The 19,263-nt window shown below is 42.4% G+C and overlaps 1 protein-coding gene across 10 annotated transcripts in view; it reads left to right on the top strand.

Moving 5' to 3' along the window:
* Positions 1-14,908: 14,908 nt before the first annotated feature.
* Positions 14,909-19,263, top strand: part of MAGI2 (membrane associated guanylate kinase, WW and PDZ domain containing 2) — a 700,805-nt gene continuing 696,450 nt past the window's right edge. For all 10 annotated transcript variants that reach the window (XM_030960213.1, XM_030960210.1, XM_030960207.1 and 7 more), the window contains exon 1: positions 14,909-15,574. In XM_030960213.1, the coding sequence (XP_030816073.1) occupies positions 15,274-15,574 (301 nt within the window). In that variant the 5' untranslated portion in view covers positions 14,909-15,273. The remainder of the gene's footprint in view (positions 15,575-19,263) is intronic.

Raw genomic sequence — 19,263 nt, 5'->3', positions numbered from 1 at the left:
AAATAAAAAAGCTGCAATATGAGAAATGCAGGTGCCATATCATCAGGCTGCCAAAGGGAGTTGATCACAGAATTTTTACTTACTGAATGGAGATTAACGATTAGATGGTGGAAAAAATAGCTATAAAACATGGTTTGTGCACATAAATGTCCACAAGAATGTTGTAAGAATTTTTACACTCATATTAAGACACCAATGGATCTCTTCATTGGACACAATCTATACACCAGATGAACATTAATTATCAATGTATAATTTACACTTAGCCAGGTTTCTAGCTCCAAGTTTCCCCTGACTATTCAAAATCAACTCTGCAACACCATAAGTCTGCAAGACCCCAGTCCTTCTGGAGTCCTACATCTGAAACCAGTGCAGTGTATCTTTGAAAACAGTGATCAATCAGTTGTTCTCTTCTGCAGGAGGTTTTAGAAATCAAGGTGACAATTTACTATCCTAACTGGGCACTTTGGAATACACTTGTTTAATCTGCATGAAAAGTGCCACCACAGCCACTATCTGCAGGCTCTGAAGTTGTTACATATTTTACAAAGTATATAGATAGAAATGTTTTTTTCCCCAATTAAGTTTTCCTATTCCCATGGTTTCCAAATGACACTTTAAATGAACAGTAGCTGATTTTGGTAGCTGTTTTACAGAAATACAGCATTTGGAGCCTTGCCCACACAACAGCAAAGTTTTATGGGTATTAAGAAAAGCAGAATTTATATTTCTAAAGAATTATGTCAATGCTTCCTGCAGCTACTAAAGTCGATTTGTCTGAAGATAACTGTTACATAAATTAATTTTAATATTTGGAGTACCCATACAAACAAGGACACAAAATATAGCTGTACTTCACCTATATATATCTATTTATGCAGGAATGTAGCACAAAAATAAAGGAATAATATTCAGTAAGTTTAATTTTCAAAGCATTTTACTACTTCTAGATAAACCCGAGTCCTGCCTCACCATTGCTTTTGCCATGCTGTTTCTGGCCTCTCTCACAGTGCTGTAGCTGTTCCCTGAATGAAAACCCTTTTCCCACCATGGGAGTCCACCCTGCTCCTGCTGACCTGAGTTTGTGCCTCTCTGCAGGTGTTCCTGAGACACCCTTGGCTGAACCACACAATTGTGGGGGCTGCTGGGGCCCTCCTGTGTGAGATCTACACAGCAGGGAAAGATCTCCCCTCTCTGACATTACCCAAAAGTTCCAAAGGCTCTTGGAACCCCAGAGCCAAGTGATTCCACCCACTTCTTGTCTGTTGGCAGCTCAGTTATTTCTCTGAACCTTGTCAAAGATGCCTCAGAGGAGTCTGGATAGGGTGGATTTCACTGAGTAGACTCAGCTTTTTAGCTCATTATCAAAGAAAGCTGCAGACACCAAAATTAATTTTAGCACCTATTCATTCAAGAAGGAAAAATGAACATCACCACCATCACCTTACAGAAATGGCTCTGAACCTTGTATCCAACACTTCAGAGAAGACAGGAAATACATAGTAAGGAAATCAAGCCCACTTTCCCATAATATTATAAAGTATCAATCTGCATCTCTTTTATTCATCGGATTATCATGTTCCATTATAAACATCATACCATATGTCAAAATACAGTATGCATGAACACATTTGTTAACAGACTCTGGAAATAATCATACATTATTGAAGCATTATAATCACTTGTATGTGGACACAATAGTAAAGATTTATTCTAAATAATAACTATGTTTTCTCACTTTTGTGTATATAGGTAATTCAATTGTCATCCTTGGGAAACAGGATAATTTCTAATTCACTATCAAAAGCTGTTTATGATGACAGATATATTAATATTTCTATGTTTAAAAAAATAAAATATGACTGTTATTCCAAATCAGTTTTAAGATAATTCCCTCTCGAATCAGGGCTTGGCTAGATTTACATTAATTTTTTCCAAAAAGGGATCTCTAAAGATGCAGGAATTTTCAAGCAGTTGCATCTGATTAAATATGCCATGTACAGAGAAGGAATAGCAAAGATTAAGACAAGGAAAAAAATAGAGAAGATTACATTTTCCATGACTTTCCTCTTTTTAACTAAATCCTGTCTAACGTAGACAGCAGTGTGTTTTAACTTCCATCTACTACTCTGCAAATTATTTTTATGTCCTGTTACATAAGTACATCTTGAGTGCAATAGTGCTTTAGAGGGATAATAAATAAAGAGCAACGTAATAAAGGATGTTACGCTGCAAAGAGCAGTGCACAGGGACAGCATTCTGTCCAGCTGATTCCTTCCCAAGTGTGTAGCTCACAAATTCAGAAATACATCATTTAAGTTTAAGCACTTGAGCATCAGATTTTCATTACTGTTCTAATACATAGAATAATAGATTGTTAGTTCACTGCACTAGTTGCAAATTTATCTGCAATTGTAAACTTTGCCAGGTAAGGTGAACCTAAACATAGGAAATGTAAGCGGAGAAGTATCTTAGAACTCTTCTGAAGAAAATATGGGAGAGCCTGAGAAAAGTTTGTGAACCCTGTAGATAGAGTAACTTTTAAATAATTTTAATACCTCAAACATAATTACAAATCCTCTTCTTCCCTTTGGCTTCTTCAAGGCCATAACATCATTTTCTGAGTCAACATAACTATGCAGGTCACTGATCCTAGAATCACCTGCAGGAATTTTGTACTTTAATGAGCTATGTCCGTAAAGAAACTGCTTATTTGTTTAAAGTTCAAAGCATATTAAAAAATGTGTGCATTCAGAGTCTAAATCTATTTGCATTATAGAACAGAATCACATAATTCATTTAGTTTGGAAAAGACCTCTAGGAGCATTGAGCCCAACTGTTAACACAGCACTACGAACTCCACCATTAAACCACATCTCTAAGTGCAGCACCTACACATCTTTTAAATATCCCCTCCAGGGATGGAGACTCCACTGCTCCACTGAGCAGCCGCCTCAAGTGCTTGACAACTGTTTCATAGATGACATTTCTCCTAAATCTAAACTTTCTCTGGCACAACTTGAGGCTGTTTCCTCTTGTCCTGTCATGTGCTATCTCAGAGAAGAGTCTGACCCCCAGCTTGCCACAACCTTCTTCCAGATAGTTGTAGAGTGATAAGGTCCCCTCTGAACTTTCTTTTCTCCAGGCTAAACAAGCCTGACTCCCTCAGATGTTCCAGAGGCTTCATCAGCTCTGTTGCCATTCTCTGGACTCACTCCAGAAACATCCTTAGAGATCCCTTTTTGGAAAAAATTAATGCAATTCTTCCCAAGCCCTGACTTGAGAGGGAATCACCTTATCAATGTCCTCCTTAATATCCTCCCTTAGTGAGATACCCAAAACTGAGCACAGGATTTGAGATGTGGCCTCACCAGTGTGAGTACAAGGAGACAATCAGTGCCCGGGTCCTGCTGGCCGCAGTGCTGCTGATACAAGTCCAGATGCCATTGGCCTTCTTGGCCCCCTGGGCACAGCTGGCTCATGTTCAGCTGCTGTTGACCAGCAGGTCCTTTTCCATCAGGCAGCTTTGCAGACACTCTGCCCCAGCCTGTGGCACTGCCTGGGGTTGTTGTGGCCAAAGTGCAGCTCTCACCCTTGTCACACAATTGACCTCAGCCCACCAATCCTGCCAGATCCCTCTGCAGAGACTTCCTGCCCTCCAGCAGATCATTACTGACTCAACTTTGTGTCATCTCCAAACTCACGGAGGGAGCACTTGATCCCCTTGTCCAGATCATTGATAATAATATTAAACACAACTGGCCCAAATACTGAGTTCTGGGGAACCCCCCTGGGGTCATCAAGGATCACCAAGTCCAACATAAGTGGATTACTCATATGAGGATTGAACCCACAACATTGGGGTTATTACACAATACCCTAACCAGCTTTTGAGAAAAATAAATCCCCAACCCAAATGTAAAATAAAACAAAAGTATGAATATACTTTCATTTTACCCAAGTATTAGCTCATTGATTAATTTAGAAGTTTAAGATAACAAGGAACTGTTGTAGTGCTCTTTATTCTAACTAAAAACTGTCAATTAAATTCATTTTACCACCAAAAAGATACTATTACATAAATGGCTAAATTTAATTATCAATTTAGTCTGGTGTAGTAGGTACACCAATTATTTTTATTTGTTAGCCCAAATAAGGGCACTTAAGAATGTTTGTTCCTATTACAAGAAAAGGGAGCTGCACGGTGAAGGACAGAGCCACAATGCAGTCCTACAGTTTATTAAGTTCTTATGATCAAGAAGCAAGACTTTAGAGCACAATATTTGTCCTGCAGTCTTAAAAGAAGGGATAATTATTGGGCTTTCTGTGTTAAGTCATCTAGAAGCATGAAATATGTATATAAAAAAAAATCCAAGTCCCCAAAAGAGTTTACAAATCTGGATTCCAGCCAGACACAACAGTGAGTGAAGCAAGCAGATGGGAGAATAAGGGCTAGGATAAGGAGCAAGTTTCTCCTGCTAAGTAGTAGTCACAGCGTAACACCTGCCTACTGCCATCCTCTTATCACTGCAGAAAGCCAAGTGTTAGTAGTAACAAACACTGTCAAGTGCCATGCTTTTGCAAAAAGGAGTGAGCTCCCAAAGTGTAAGCACCCGTAACAGTCAAAATCCCTGCTAGAATCACAATTTCTAGATTTGTAAAAAGTGCCTGTGATTCAGAATAAAAAATACAAGCAGCTACATTCTTTGTAAAACATTTATGTTGCCTTCTACATCTCCAGAAATTATGCTAGAAAATATTCAACTTTTCAAATGACAAACTAGTTTTATAACTACTCAATGATAACATATAAATATCAAACTAAAGGTAAACTGTGGGATATATGTACATATAGTAGAATACTGAAGTTCAAAATAAATCATTAAGAACAGAAATTCAAGTTTATTTTAACTCTTTTTCACACAAGGATTAAAGTGAGTCTCTTAATATTCACACAGACTTTGTTTTGATAATTAATTATAACATACATATATGCAAATCAATTCAATGGAGTTTAATTCCATCATATTTACACCTAGAAGAAGAGTAAATTACTTCACTTGTTCTTTTGGCTGGAATAGACTTGCTATTTCTAAATCAAAAAATTGACTTATTTCCCTTAAATGTACAGAAAACAAACGAGCATTGAAAAGGTTCAATTTTGACCTACTTTTTATTTGTCTGGTTATTGCTCTCTAAGAAACAAGGTGACTTCTTGCTCCTTTGCAATGACTGAAAACATGTTCTTCAGGGAGACTTCTGTACATGATGCTGAAAAGTCTAGTCTAATTTTTACTTTGCTGTGGATCTTTTTCTCCAACAATAAATTGGCTAGCTTGAGAAGACAGTTTCAAAATTAATGCCTTTTAGATTTTGCAATGGTAGAATCCAAAAGCAATGACTTTCAATATCTTTTTATGTACAGAAATAAATTTTTAAAAATCTGACTACTTTTATTTCTTTTGAAGACAACACTAAGATGATGGACCTCAGCAGAAGCCAAGGTACAACAGTGTGCAGATCTGCTTTAGGAAGATCATTGCATAGACAAAATCTGCAGGTGGAAACTTGTGTACTTTCTGAGAGAAGGGCATCCTGAGGTTACTGAATAACAAAACTGAAGGAGCAATATCAGGAAAACAATTAAGTACTTCAGAAAATAATATTGTTAATTGGGTAGGTCAGAGTTTTCTGCAGGGAAACAGCTGCCAGTGCAGCACTCATTTTTTAAGTGCAAGCAGCAAGGATAAAAGATTTGTTCCAGTGACACTTAAAAATGCATACCCAAAAATTAAATCATGCAATAAATGCAGCACTATGTGGGTCCCACTGAAAAATTGGTTTCACCTGAAGAGAAGGAAAAAATAATTCATTATTAGCTCATCTCTATAGGATAAAGCAATATTTTCCTCTATTTCCAGCACTGCTTTCTAAAGTGCACCCCACAAGAGATAAAATCCTGTCAAATGAGCAATTTGCCATTTTCTCTCATCACTTGGAGAAATCAGTTTCAACCTGAGACCAGCTGAACTAATACCAATTGCACCTATTTAGTATTGTAGGAATGCCAATATATAAACCCAGTAAATACATTATTAATTCATTCAGGGCTCCTAGGTTTGTAAATTAAGAGGGTTATTAATTTGGGTTTGGAAGAAGTGTCTTAATAGTGTCAATTAATTTTTAAATTGAATTGCATACTAAGAGCTTAACCTTCAGGTCAAGAGGTGCTCAGAAGCCAATTTAATATAAAAGTCAATGGGACAATTGCTGTGTAGGAGTACTGCTCAATCTAATAATTGCAGAACTGGTCTCCATCCACAACAATATTGCCTTCATACAAATTTATGGCAAATATGATGTGGCTCAATGAACAGCTGTGTCAGAAGACTCCAGTGACTTGGGTCTGGTTGGCACACGACCACACAGAATTACTGAACTGTTGAGATTAAACACAACCTCTGAGGTCACCAAGTCCAACCCAATGCCCAGAGCAGGGTCAAGCAGAGCAAGTTGCTCAGGGCTGAGCCCTGTTGGATCTTAGAAGCCTAAAGTGAGTCAATCTCTCAGCAGAGCTTATTCTAGTGTTCAGTCACCTTCAACATCTATTATACGCTCAGAAAGTGATCTTAGAACTACGTGATCTTGCCTGCTTTTACCCCTATTATCCATGATGTCTGTATTAAAAGCTGTTCAGAGCATAAATCCTAATTTTTGATGTAAATACATGTGACAAAGCTCATAGTGATGGGAGGAGTCCTATGAGAATTGCACGTAATTGCATCTGACAAGAAGTTCATTGAATTTAAAATCTAAAGTGAAAACAAGACACTTCCAAAACCAATATACATCACAAAGTCTTCAGGAAATAATTTAATACCTTTAAAAGTTCTTTCTAATTAGACTAGTTCTTTCTTTTTCCTCTCTACTTTTTTAAAACCTCTTTTTAAATAAATCTCAGCACTGGTGTTAGCCTCCTTATTTACCTACGGTATGGTGATTATTCCACTACTTCATTATTAACCTTGGGGTGAAAAAGAATGGAGTGAAGGACTGCAGCAGCAGAACTGTGGATTAGAGGCACCAATGCCTACATCATTAATTTACAGGGACAAAAGAGCAAGTGTTACTGGCTTCAGACACAACAGCCCAGGCACTGGCTGTGACAGAAGACTTACAAATAAAGAATCCTTATGAGAAAAAAACATCATGTTGATATGAAGGTTATGAGAGCTGCAATATTATTTAGATAGAAGAAAACTAACAAACCTGCCCTTGAATATAGTCTCTCAGACGAATTAAATAATCTGTAGGAAATTGCAAAAATAATCTAATTGCCCATGCAGTGTTTCTTCTTCATGTGTTTCTAACTGCACAGTGACTGAGAACATTTTTTCCTTTGATTAGTGATAAAAAAATTGAACACCTAGCAAATACAGTCTTTCTTTAATTTCCAGCTATCATATAACAAGGCAATGATAAAGTACAGTATCTTTTCCTCTCAGCTCAAGAAAACACAATTCCAAAGTCAAAATAAGAATAATTTGACTTTGAAACTTTTAAAATCTATTTTTATGTGCTATGTGTTCCACACAAATCTCTCAACTGAGTGCAGTAAGGGCTGACTTGCACCTGTCTTGCTTCAGGAGGGTGAGCATGTTTGCATGTTTCCTTCTTCAAATTCAGTGGAGATGTCTATCTGAGCATTTTCCCCAGGAAAACCTGGATTTCTGGTCAAGTGTCAAATATTCCTGGAGACTGTGGCCTTGACCTACAATTTACAGGAACAAAAACCTTGAATTGAAGTCTTGATTGAGGGTTATGTCTTCAAATCATTAGATTCAGGTAATTACATCAGTTGAAGCTTTTTTTTTTCTCCTGAAAATGTCATTCAAGAGCAGCATCAGTGACCTGGCAGCGCCGTGTGCAGTCCCATCAGTGAGCTGCTATTGATGGAAGCACCTGTGCAGAAATGTTCTTACTGAGAATGATGCCCAGCCACCAGTGTGACAGAGCATGGAGCCATATTCTGAGAATAACACCAAAACTGCACAGGGAGGCAATTCAGCTTCCTTGAGAGCACTTTTGTTTATCATCCTGAAAACAGCAAAGCCCATATTGTGATTTTAAGCATGTGTGGGCCAATTCCAGAACTCCATAAACAAAATTGCATAAAACCTCAGGGTGTGCAAATGCCCTTATGCCACATCTGGAGCACACACACTCTGGTTGTGGGGCAGAGACAAGGGCTCTAGGTCTACCCTAGTATTCAAGTTTTTGAGTATTTATACATCACTCTGAAATTAAGCTCTGCTAATTTAAAACCATTTTTGTCACCAACCTCAGTGTGATGATACATGATACATAAAGATGTCTCCATCACCAGATAATCTTGCAATACAGCCAGCTGGTGAAAGCAACCCAAATGTTTCTGCACTTGTGAAAAACACAGCAGGGAGTGAAGAGTAGCTGGATCCTGATCAGACAAGGGATACCCTGTCCTTCAGCTGTCATGAGGCAGCACGAATCAGGAACTCTGATGAATTTAAAAGTGTGGTAGAGCAATGGAAATGAGACATCATCCTCACCAACTGAATTCATTAAAGCTTCAGGCTTACTAAGGGAAAAACATTGAGAATTTGGCCGGTTGGGTGCTTCAGCACCACTTGCACCAAAGTGCCAAATTGACTGAGGCTTCTTTCCTGCTCAGTTTGGCTCATGCATGGCCTCTGAGCAGTGACAAGCATTGGGTGAGTTTCTGCAGGTATTATTTTAGAGTAATTTTCTCCAAACTCCTCATTGCACCATGCTTTAATATTTATGGAAATGTATCTACAAAACATGCAACCTCTTATAAATTTCCATGGTGATGTCTGTATGAATACTTCTAACTTCAGAAGTATTTTTTAATTTTCATGACAAAAAGGCTTTGCAATCACATTAAGTGCTAGAATTTTGACATGGAAAAGTTATTCCTCTCAAAGAGATGAGAGAGATGTGCAAATAGGGTTCTGAATGGACATGCTGTCACAATTTTACACGGAACATCAACAATACATCCCTAGAATAATATGCTTTCATTTTATCTTTTATAAGTTCATAAAATATTCATCTCCTTTCCCAGCCACGCTGTGAGATCAATCTCAGCAGCACTGTTAGTTCATATGAAATGTAAAATGAAACCGATTATAAACATGAAAGAGGAAAGTCTCATTTTGTCTAATCCAAGGGAAAGTAAAATAAGGCAAGGAAAAAAGAATTCAGAGAATAGGTCCACGGTAGTTTGCTGATCTAAGATATCATCACATACCAGAAATAACCAAATGTTTATGGATATTTTAATGGTGAGGTAGATCACTGAATACTAAATATTAAAATGGGAAAATGAAGAGACTAGATACAGGATGACTTTGACTAGCAAGTGCACAAGCTGGTGCTGTGCTGGTAGAGAGGTCAATTCATACCCAGGCTCTCACTGAGCCACTTTAGCTGCTATTTTTCAGAATACCAACCACCACTCAGCAGCAGTAATTCACAGTGAGCCTCACACTTCTCTTTCATTTCACTGTAACAGATACTTGTAGGCTTGCTATCTTTCTACTGTCAGGACAAATTTAAAGGATTATTTTCTGATAGGGTGTTGTGTGCAGTTTTGTTTCTGTCTTATTCTGTCTTCTACTGTGGATATTTACTGGGATGCAATTTAAACTTGCATTGCTGTAGGAAGAGGCTATCATTTGTTTATTTCAATGGCTCTTTTCAAATTTATTTTGACAGACTGTCTCCACAACTTTGTCCCTGGGGAAGTTTTTGACCTCCAACAAATTTTCTATGTCTCACCTGAATCAACTCATGAGCAGCTAGCAAGAGCAGTGTGGGAAGTATAAAATACCAAAATTTGATAGCAAAAGAGAAAAGTAACTGAGAAAGATTATTTTAAAACAAAAGCCAATAGAGATGAGCAGGAGAGAACAAAATGTTTCCTGCAATCTTATAAACCTGTTGTTAACAATACTATTTAGATGAACTTCAGTCTTTGATTTTTGTCTGCTCCCAAAAGTTGCCTTTATCTTTCAGTACAGCCATAGAGACTTTCTTCCCATGCAGAAGGGATCACATTTGCCCTCTGCAAGAGCTATTGCCAAAACGGGAATCCTCCAATGGGTTGAGACAGCTGAGTATTACCAATTACTTTCCATTTTTTGTCAGATGTATGATTTACAAAATGTTGAAGTTCAAAATTAAACAACAAATTATTTTGAAGCACTGATGGCCAAGACTATGGAACATTTTGATCTAAGACAAATAAAAACCCAACCAAACACACACAGTAATTCTTTTTTTTTTCTCTGTAGTACAATAAAACATGTATTTTTTATCAAACTTGAGAATGTGGAGGACTTGGGAAAAGAATTTTTCGATAAATAGCCTGAGGTTTTAGCTTTTCTAAAGCAAGTCTTCTTAAAAGCTGAAGCCAGGAAATGGGAAAAGATTATACTAGAAATAACTCTAGGCTCATACTAATAAAACTAAGACTCACAGAATACATGTGTGACTGTAGTAAATGTGGTAACAAATTTCTAGTGTTTTTTTGGTGAAATTTGCAGCGGAGAAGGTTAGGAATTTTTTACTTTTATCCAAAAAATGGCATTTTCACAGAATCCCATGGAGAACATTTAGAACTCCAAGCAGAAGAAATCAACTAAGACACTCTGGAGCTCCATTGATGGTAAGATTATCTATTACAAATTTTACAGGTAACTAAAGGTATAGGGAAAATATTTGTGATTTTGGATTTAATCATCTGAATTCCTGGTCCCAGATGAATACATGTCCTGTGATGAATTTATATTGTAGTGTTGAGAAGCTTATTTAAGGATAACTGTTGGGTGGCTGATGTGCTAAATAGAAAACTGTAGAGAAAAGCGGAATTATGCCCATATTAAAATGGAAAAAATAAGAGAGCAATATCATGTAGTTATCATCCAGTCACACAGGAAGCATGTGCTGAAGAAGGAAATTTAATGTCTTCTGAGTTCAAGTCCAACATTACAAACACAATTACAAGGCAGAGAACTCCATTCCTGCATAAATAATAGAAGGTAATGGATGTATTTTCTTTTTATCCCCTTTGGCATGTGCAATACATCATTTTCTGTCTGAGGAATTCACTTATCTAAAAACATGGCATACTGAAAATAAAACCAGAATTCAGTTACTTTTTTTACTGAATCTGTAATGTTACAGTAGGAAGGATTCCTTTCCAGCTACCAAATATATTTATGAAGTCTCACGCTTCAGCTTACTCATGAGCTCAACTTTACTCCCAAATGTACAGTGACTTACTGGTTCCTGTGTTTACAGGCTCAGATTTAAAGGAATAATAAAGGCATTTGTGTTGTTTGGTGAATGTGTTTCATTATGTGCTGTTGTTACTTTTGCTCACAGGAAATCCCTTGTGTTAGATGCCCTTACGTTCACACTCAGGACCCAGCTCACAGGCCCTCCTGGGATGAACCAATGGAAGGGAATAACAGAAAGATCTTGGCAAATCACAAAGTCCTTTTCAAGCTCTTCAGGGGTCAGACAGTAAATCTGCCCACTCACTTCTTCAGCCACACGCTGGGATGCCTGCTCTGTCAGAGACAAGAATAACCTTGTTGCACAGATAACCCTCTACCCCTGTAAAAATTAAAGCACATAAGCCAGTTATATTGTGGCAAAATTTTACCCATAAAGAGTCAACTCAAAACTCTAAAATCTTATGGCTCCTGTAAGAAAATGCTGCAGAGGAACAGCATGTTCTTCAGCCATCCTTCACTCTCTCCTGTTCTTAAAAGGTATGGCCTGCCATTCTATTCACCAAGTTTTCTTGGTCCCCGAACCTGAAAACTGCCATCCTTTCCTGACATGAGGATCAACCAACACACAGATCTGCTTTGGGAAAACTGCTAAGGCTCCTTCCATCTAATCTCCCACTTCTCTGCCAAACTGCAGATGCCTGTGCTAGGATCTGTCTGGCTCACACTGCTGCCCACCCCCAGAAGGCAAAGTTAATGCCCCTGCAACACCAATGCCACCACCTCTACATGGTATTATTTTAGATTAATACAACAGCAGTTAGACATGAAGGGTTTATTCAGCTGGATTTGTCCACAGCACATGTGAAATCAGAAATGTTCTACCCATTACCTACTGTTAAAGTCATCTGTCTTAAAATGGTAATGAGCATTATAAAAACTCTGATCAATACCTTACTAGAGACTCCTAAGAAAAACAACAGCCACAGCATGCCCTTCCCCCACCTAGGGATATTTCCAATATTTCTTGACATATTTATTAAGAGCTGTATTTTTGGCAGATGTCCTAGCGTTGTACATATATTGTGGTAAACATGGAGTTACTTAAAAATTTATTTTAATTGTAAGACAAATCAACAACAGCAATACTATACTAGCAGAATGACTACAAACTCCAAATTAAGAAATGGCGACCACTTCTAAAGTCCAAGAGTGGACTTTAGTAGAGCAGATGACTCAGCAAAGAAGTGATTTTGGTAAAATATAGGAAGGATAACAAGATGTTATGTCTTGTATTCCTCTTTTCAGCCATTTGGTTCCTACTCCATTTCTGAACTAAAAACCAAGACAAACTGAAAAGGCAGGGCTACAGAAACACTCTGCAGGGCTACCTACTGACTCTCTTGCTCTCTTTCCAAATGCCTTAGCCTCTTTTTGTCCAGACCAAAGCCCCTGCTCCCTAGTGACAACAGGACATTCATGATAGCCTTTGGAAAAGGAAACCATTAAATACTGTTGTCCAACCAGTGAAAACATCTTAGTACCGTCCAGACAAGGTACCTTTCCATCTTCAGCTGTCTGTACTTACACATCTCATGTTTCCACATATCTGGGGTCTTGGTTTGTTTATTCTTTGAGCCCACTTTTGTGAAGCCACTCACACATAGAGTTTTGCATTTCTGACCAGGCCCCCACAGCAAAACAGGTGAAATGCAAATACAGATGTCAGTAATTTCTCAATGCTTTCTTCCCCTGCATGTGTCTGTTCCACCTCTGGAACTCGAGTGATTCTGAGGGAAAATGAACTGAAGAACCCTGTTTTCCCACAGACTTATAGTGAGGCTGATAATGAGCTGTAATTGAAACTTTTCTCATTACCAAGATATTTATATGGTCTCTCAACCATGTGAATCACTATTTAATAAGAGGCAAGTTCATGTTACAGCCTTTGGGACATTTACAGGATCTCTCAGCCCTACCCAGCTGCCTGTTTTCATGAAATAGCTTAATTATATTTGAGATAGATTTGGGTGAAACTGCCCAACAGCTTCAAAAGTTATTGGAGAAGTAAAGGAGACACAGCCAAGCATGATCACATAACAGCCTGTTTCCATAGAAACCAAGAGGAAAAACAGCCGCACAATTTGGAAAATTTCATTGCGGAGTCACTTTAATTGAAATTTTAAAAATATCTGACCATCTTTAAATCACATGCCATAACACAAAGTACATTTCTCCTGCCTAATCCCATTCAATGGCCTGTCTGCAGACCCCTGCCTTCCTATATCCCACTCTCCTATATCCCGCAGACACAAAAACTATGCTTCTTAAAGTCAGGATGTTCTTCTGAGTGTATTTTGTCAACCTCCACTTCGGATGGAAACTATTTTTTTAGTCAAGGCAAGTTTCCTGGAAAGACGTGCCTATTGCTGCACTCACTGTGTTCACACATGCGAGGCATATGACAGAGCTAAGCAAAGGGAGAGCTCACAGGAGGAGCGAGCTACAGTATCACCTGCTGAACGGTGCATCCCACTGCTGGGGCTCCAGGGAGGGTCTGCAGGTTGGAGGGCGAGATTTTGGCTAAGGACAATTAGCAGAAGGCAACTGGCATAAGGGTGGTGAGCACTTGCGTCAGTAAATTTCATGGGAAGAACTGCCACCTCTCTCTTTGCTATAGCCTCTTCAGCTGTAGCACCCACCTGAGCCATCAGCTCTGGCCACAGCACCCAGCGTAAACAACAAGCCCATGTGCAACTCAATAAACTGAGGTTTCGCGTGAAGTGAAACTACTCTGCAAACGCCCGTGACGCGGAGATCCTCGAAGCAAACAGGTGTCGCTCGGTTTTGCAGCCACAGCCCGAAGCCAAGCTGCCTTTGGTTCTTCCCGGCCGCGAGCAGAGTTCCTGGAGCGCAGGACCCTTCCCGCTCCGGCTCAGGCAGCTCCCCCAGCCATGCCCCCGTACGGTTCGAGGCGCTGCCGCTCCCCTCGCGGCTGCAGCGCGGGGCGGCACCGGGCAGGGTCCGGCCGGGCCGGGGCGGTACCGGGCAGTGTGTCCAGCCGGGGGCAGCCGCTGGGCACTGTCCGGCCAGGCCGGGGCGGTGCTGGTCAGTGTCCCGCCAGGCCGGGGCGGTACCGGGCACTGTCCGGCCGGGCCGGGGCGGTACTGGGCAGTGTCCCGCCAGGCCGGGGCAGCCGCTGGGCACTGTCCGGCCAGGCCGGGGCGGTGCTGGTCAGTGTCCCGCCAGGCCGGGGCGGTACCGGGCACTGTCCGGCCGGGCCGGGGCGGTGCTGGTCAGTGTGTCCAGCCGGGGGCAGGCGCTGGGCAGTGTCCGGCCGGGCCGGGGCGGTGCTGGTCAGTGTGTCCGGCCGGGCGGGGCAGGCAGCGGGGCCAGCGCCCCCGCTCTCCCGAGCGCCCCCTCCCGGCCGGGGCCGCGCTGGGGCCGGGCCGGGGTCGCCGCTCTCCCTCTCGCCCGCCGAGCGCCCTCGCCCCCCCGCCCGGGCCGTTCTCCGCCTTCTGCCGGCCGTGCCAGGCAGCCTCTCTCTCGGCCTTCACTACCGGGTCAGGCGAGGCGGGAGCGGCGAAACAGCGCCCGCCTCGCTCCGGCACCGACACCGACACCCCTCCTCCTCCTCCCCGCGCCGCGGCCGTCCCCTCCCTCCCGCTGCCTCCCTCCCTCCTCCCTCCTCCCTCCTGCCAGTTTCTCTACAACTAGTGCATCCACGCGCAGGCAGGGTCCGGCCGCCGCGGCTGCCATGGATATCAGCTAAAGCCGGGAGCAGCGGGCACAGAGGCGCTCCCCGACCCAGCTCGCAGCCCGCGGGGCCGCCGGCCGGCACAGCCGCGGCCGCTCCGCCCGCCCCGAGCCTGCCCGGAGGAGCGCGGCTGCCCCGGGGACTGGGGGCAGAGAGGGAGGGGGGGAAGAAGCACAAGACTGCAGGGAGGGAGTCGGGCAGAGCATCCCCACGGCAATGTCCAAGGGCTTGAAGAAAAAAAGCCACTGGACGAGCAGAGTCCACGAGATCGTGATCGTGAGGAACCCGGAGGGACAGCTGGGCTTCGAGCTGAAGGGGGGCGCCGAGAATGGGCAGTTCCCCTACCTGGGGGAAGTGAAGCCCGGCAAGGTGGCCTATGAGGGCGGCAGCAAGTTGGTGCCGGAGGAGCTGCTGCTGGAGGTGAACGAGACCCCCGTGGCCGGGCTCACCATCAGGGATGTGCTGGCCGTGATCAAGCACTGCAAGGACCCCATCCGCCTCAAGTGCGTCAAGCAAGGTAAGACAGGCATGGGCCCCCCTCTCTGCCCACCCCCCGGGGGCCGGGGCAGGTCTGGGGGAGCGGAGGGGGAGCAACTTTGTTGCTGCAGTTTGACTTTCCCCCTCCCCGCCGGAGCCGCCCCCTCCCCGGCGGCGGGGGGAGGATGCGAGCGGCGCTGCGCGGTACCCGCAGCCGGGCGAATTAAATGTGCGTCAGTGACAGCGCTTCGCCATGCCGGGGGGGGCCGGGCGGGGCGCGGCGGCAGCACCCCCGGCAGCCCCGCTCTCACGGGGACGGGTGCCCCCCGGCCCGACCCGACCCGAGCCACCGGCCCCGGTCCCCGCCGCCCCTCCGGTCGCTGCTGCCGCTGGCGCTGCCGGGGGCCGGAGCGGCGGCCGGGGCCGGCTGCGGAGCGGGGCTTGCCCTTGGCTTCGCCCCTCTCCGGGCTCCTTGGCGTGGGGACAGGGGCTGCCGCCGCTCGCCGGGTCCCTGGTGGCGCCCAGGGTGGCTTCAGCATCTCTTAAGTGTCATTAGCGGAAAAGTCATTCATTTGATCCCTGGTGAAAACGATCGCTAATCCCAGGGAACGGGGAGCTCGGAGCAAGTGAGAGGACAGACAGAAAGAAACTTTTGGGAGAGAACGGTATACTCGTGCCTCGCCTCTGTTTCGCTTATTTATTTTGAAGTACTGTAATAGGTTAATGCGTTTCCAGGAAAGTCAACAGAGAAGAGACGCCACAGATGCTGTTTACATGTTTGTTTCTGTCCTCTTTAAACTATGCTGAGTTGAGTTCTCTGCAGCTGAACGCTCGCGAGGAGGTTTCTGCTACCCCAGCAGCCTTTCAGGAGCGCAGGAGCTGCTCTGGGAGCCGGGTCTAGAGGTGCTCCTCGGCTATGGGTGGTGCAGCGGCTGTAGGCGTATCGCTCAAGTACGCATTCCAGCCGGGCAGCGAGCCCAGCCATTGAAAACTTGGGAATTTCTGCGGTGGGAAGTTTTTAGATACCATGCATCAAAGGCGCTTGTGCTCTGCAACTCTAGCCATCAGCCTGTGCTCAGAGGACACAGAGGAGAATCTCTCTGGCACTGGGTATAATTTGGCAATTTTGCTTCTTCTTTGTAATTGACGGTTTATTGTTTATAATCTGCGATACTTCTGAATGCTTGAAGAATATGCTAGTTATTAGTTTATCCAGACATGATAGAACCAGTAGAAAGAATCTGATTTCCACTCAGGCCTTCAGAATGTACTTTGTTGTATATTCAGTTATCTCCATGAGGTCAAGCCTCTATATACAGATATGATCTGGGACCTTTTTATTTGTCCTTGTATGTAAGTTGTGCAATATATTGTAGATCATATCTTGCCAGTCAGGCTATGCAGGGATACACAATAGTTCATGTGATAAGTGAAGATTAAAAATGGCTATAATGGATTCTGTCTTGCCAGTGTAGTGTCATCTTTGGGGGCCTGAACTCCAGGAAAGCTGCTCTATACTGTCCTCTTTTTATTAATAATTTTAGTGTGAGTGGTTTTACTGTGAAAGGATTCCAAAAGAAGCAGCATTTGAAGTGTCAAGAAGATAGGGTAGATTGTCAGTAAACCAATTTTAACTTTTTTTTTTTTCAGAAATCCTATAGATTCTTTACAATAAGGCAAATATAAGGTTACTTTGAGTTGCTATGTGAAACATATGTCCTATTTCTCTGCTGTTTTTATAACATTTCTCTATAAGTCAAAGCAACCACTGATGATTCATTAATGTGTGCACCCTTAATAAATTACCTGTCATACATGAATTAGGGACACTAGTCAGGCTTTTAGTCTGGGAATTACTGCAATCTTCTGATAAGACATAAGGGATAAATTCTGAATTCTACCTAATTCTATGTATCTGTACCTGTATCTCTACATACCCGAGGAGTTTCAGTTCAGTATGTTAACTCACTGCAGTTTTAATGCAAGTTTTCAAAGCGCTGGCCACATGTCTGTGTGTTTGGAAATGACAGTTCAGCATAGATTCTTGGACTGAGAAAGACTTCCTGGCTGGAATGATCTTTCATGTGCTCCAGCATCCTTTACGCCAGAGAGAGAGGCCTTCTGGATCCAACTTCCTATTGGAAGAAAAAAGAAGTCAATGGTTTGTGCACTTTACTACCTGACTCCTCCTTCCAGTGTAAGCCAGTGCATCCCTGCGCCCCTCGGTGACAAAGCACAGGCAGCCACGTTACAGCAATATTACTGTTCCCTGACAGCGCTTTGCAGCAGCGTGTAGGAGAGAAACGGCTGAGCAATAAAATCTTTATGTGTTTTTGTAACTTTTTTACTCCTTTTTAATTACGAAGCACCTTTAGTGTGCTGGAACAAGGTTAATGACTCCATTATCGTTGTTTCCGCATAATTTATCAATGCTATCGCTGTCAATTAGAATAGCATGACCTTGAATGCACCATGTGACTGTAGCTGCTGCTTCAGTGCTGCCTAGGAATGAAGTCAGAGAGAGAAATGTGGAGGTAGGACACGACTATTTATAATGTGATCTTTAAGAGACTGTGAGTATTTCTCTTGTTTGAAAGTTTTGACAATTCAGCAGTGAAAATTTACTTGTAGATAAAATCAGGGATTGGTTGAATTAGCTGTTTTAAAGCATAGAAAAGGTGCTTTCATGATTTTTCTTTATGTTATGTTTTATTAAACACTTCCCTCTCTGGAATAATTAAATACTTCAGCATTTATCACATTGCTAGATGAAATACTACTTTTGAAAAGTTTAATGGAATATTGCTGTTTTGTGTTCGCTAAACATCTTGAGTTATAAAAACCCCAAACATATAATGTAGGAGTTGCTGCATATAAGTATATAATGAGGAGGAGTAAACTTCATAAGAAACTGATTTGCGGTTCCATGATATAGTTCAACATGAATTCTTCTAGGTATGACACCAGATAAATAAATAGGCTTTTAATGCAGGATGTTGGGCCTGGTTTTGCATGAGGAGAAAAGACTGTAAGAATCATTATTATTATTATTTAGTCTTAATTGTAAGAGTTCACAAAGAACTATTCCTTGGAGACTATTTCCTGTTTGGGTTTTTTTTGGTTAGTTTCTTTTTTGAGAGCCACTTGTTGTGCTACTGTTGGCAGAATCACAGAGAATCTCTGGAAACACATGGGATGAAATCTTGGCCCAGATAAAGTCAAAGGCAAAGCTGTCTTTGACATCAGATAAAGAAGGCAGGGTTCCCTCAGCAAAGCCCCATGCTATTTTGAATATATATCCTTCCAATGAGAGAATTGTATACAGCAGTTACATTAGTTGGGCATATTGCAAATGTACATTTTGACCTTCTGCTCCTTTGAGTGATGATAAGAACCTTTTACTGTTTTTTAAAGAAATACTTCTGAATTTCAGATGTGTTTGTTTTCACATGCAGAACAGTTTGGATTAAGTGCTGTCTTCTTCCCACACGTGTACAGATGCATAGTTGTAAAAGTAGCAGTGTGTTAAGGGAAGGCATCTTAATTTGGATAAGTAATCACATGGGGAAGAGTCATACAGGGAGCAATGTTGCCTCCAGTTCCACTGTCTGTTCCCTGCTGCCTCAGATCCACAGTAATTCCCAGCAGTGGCTGACCAGGTCTGTGCTGTGCACACTCACTCCTGGAAGGGCTGCACAAACAGCCCGCTTGGTTCTACTGCACAAACCA

This window comes from Camarhynchus parvulus, chromosome 1A (assembly GCF_901933205.1).
Source record: "Camarhynchus parvulus chromosome 1A, STF_HiC, whole genome shotgun sequence".
In the NCBI taxonomy this organism is placed as follows: Eukaryota; Metazoa; Chordata; class Aves; order Passeriformes; family Thraupidae; genus Camarhynchus; species Camarhynchus parvulus.
The sequence above is the reverse complement of the archived record's forward strand: the minus strand, read 5'-3'. Positions and strand labels throughout refer to the sequence as shown.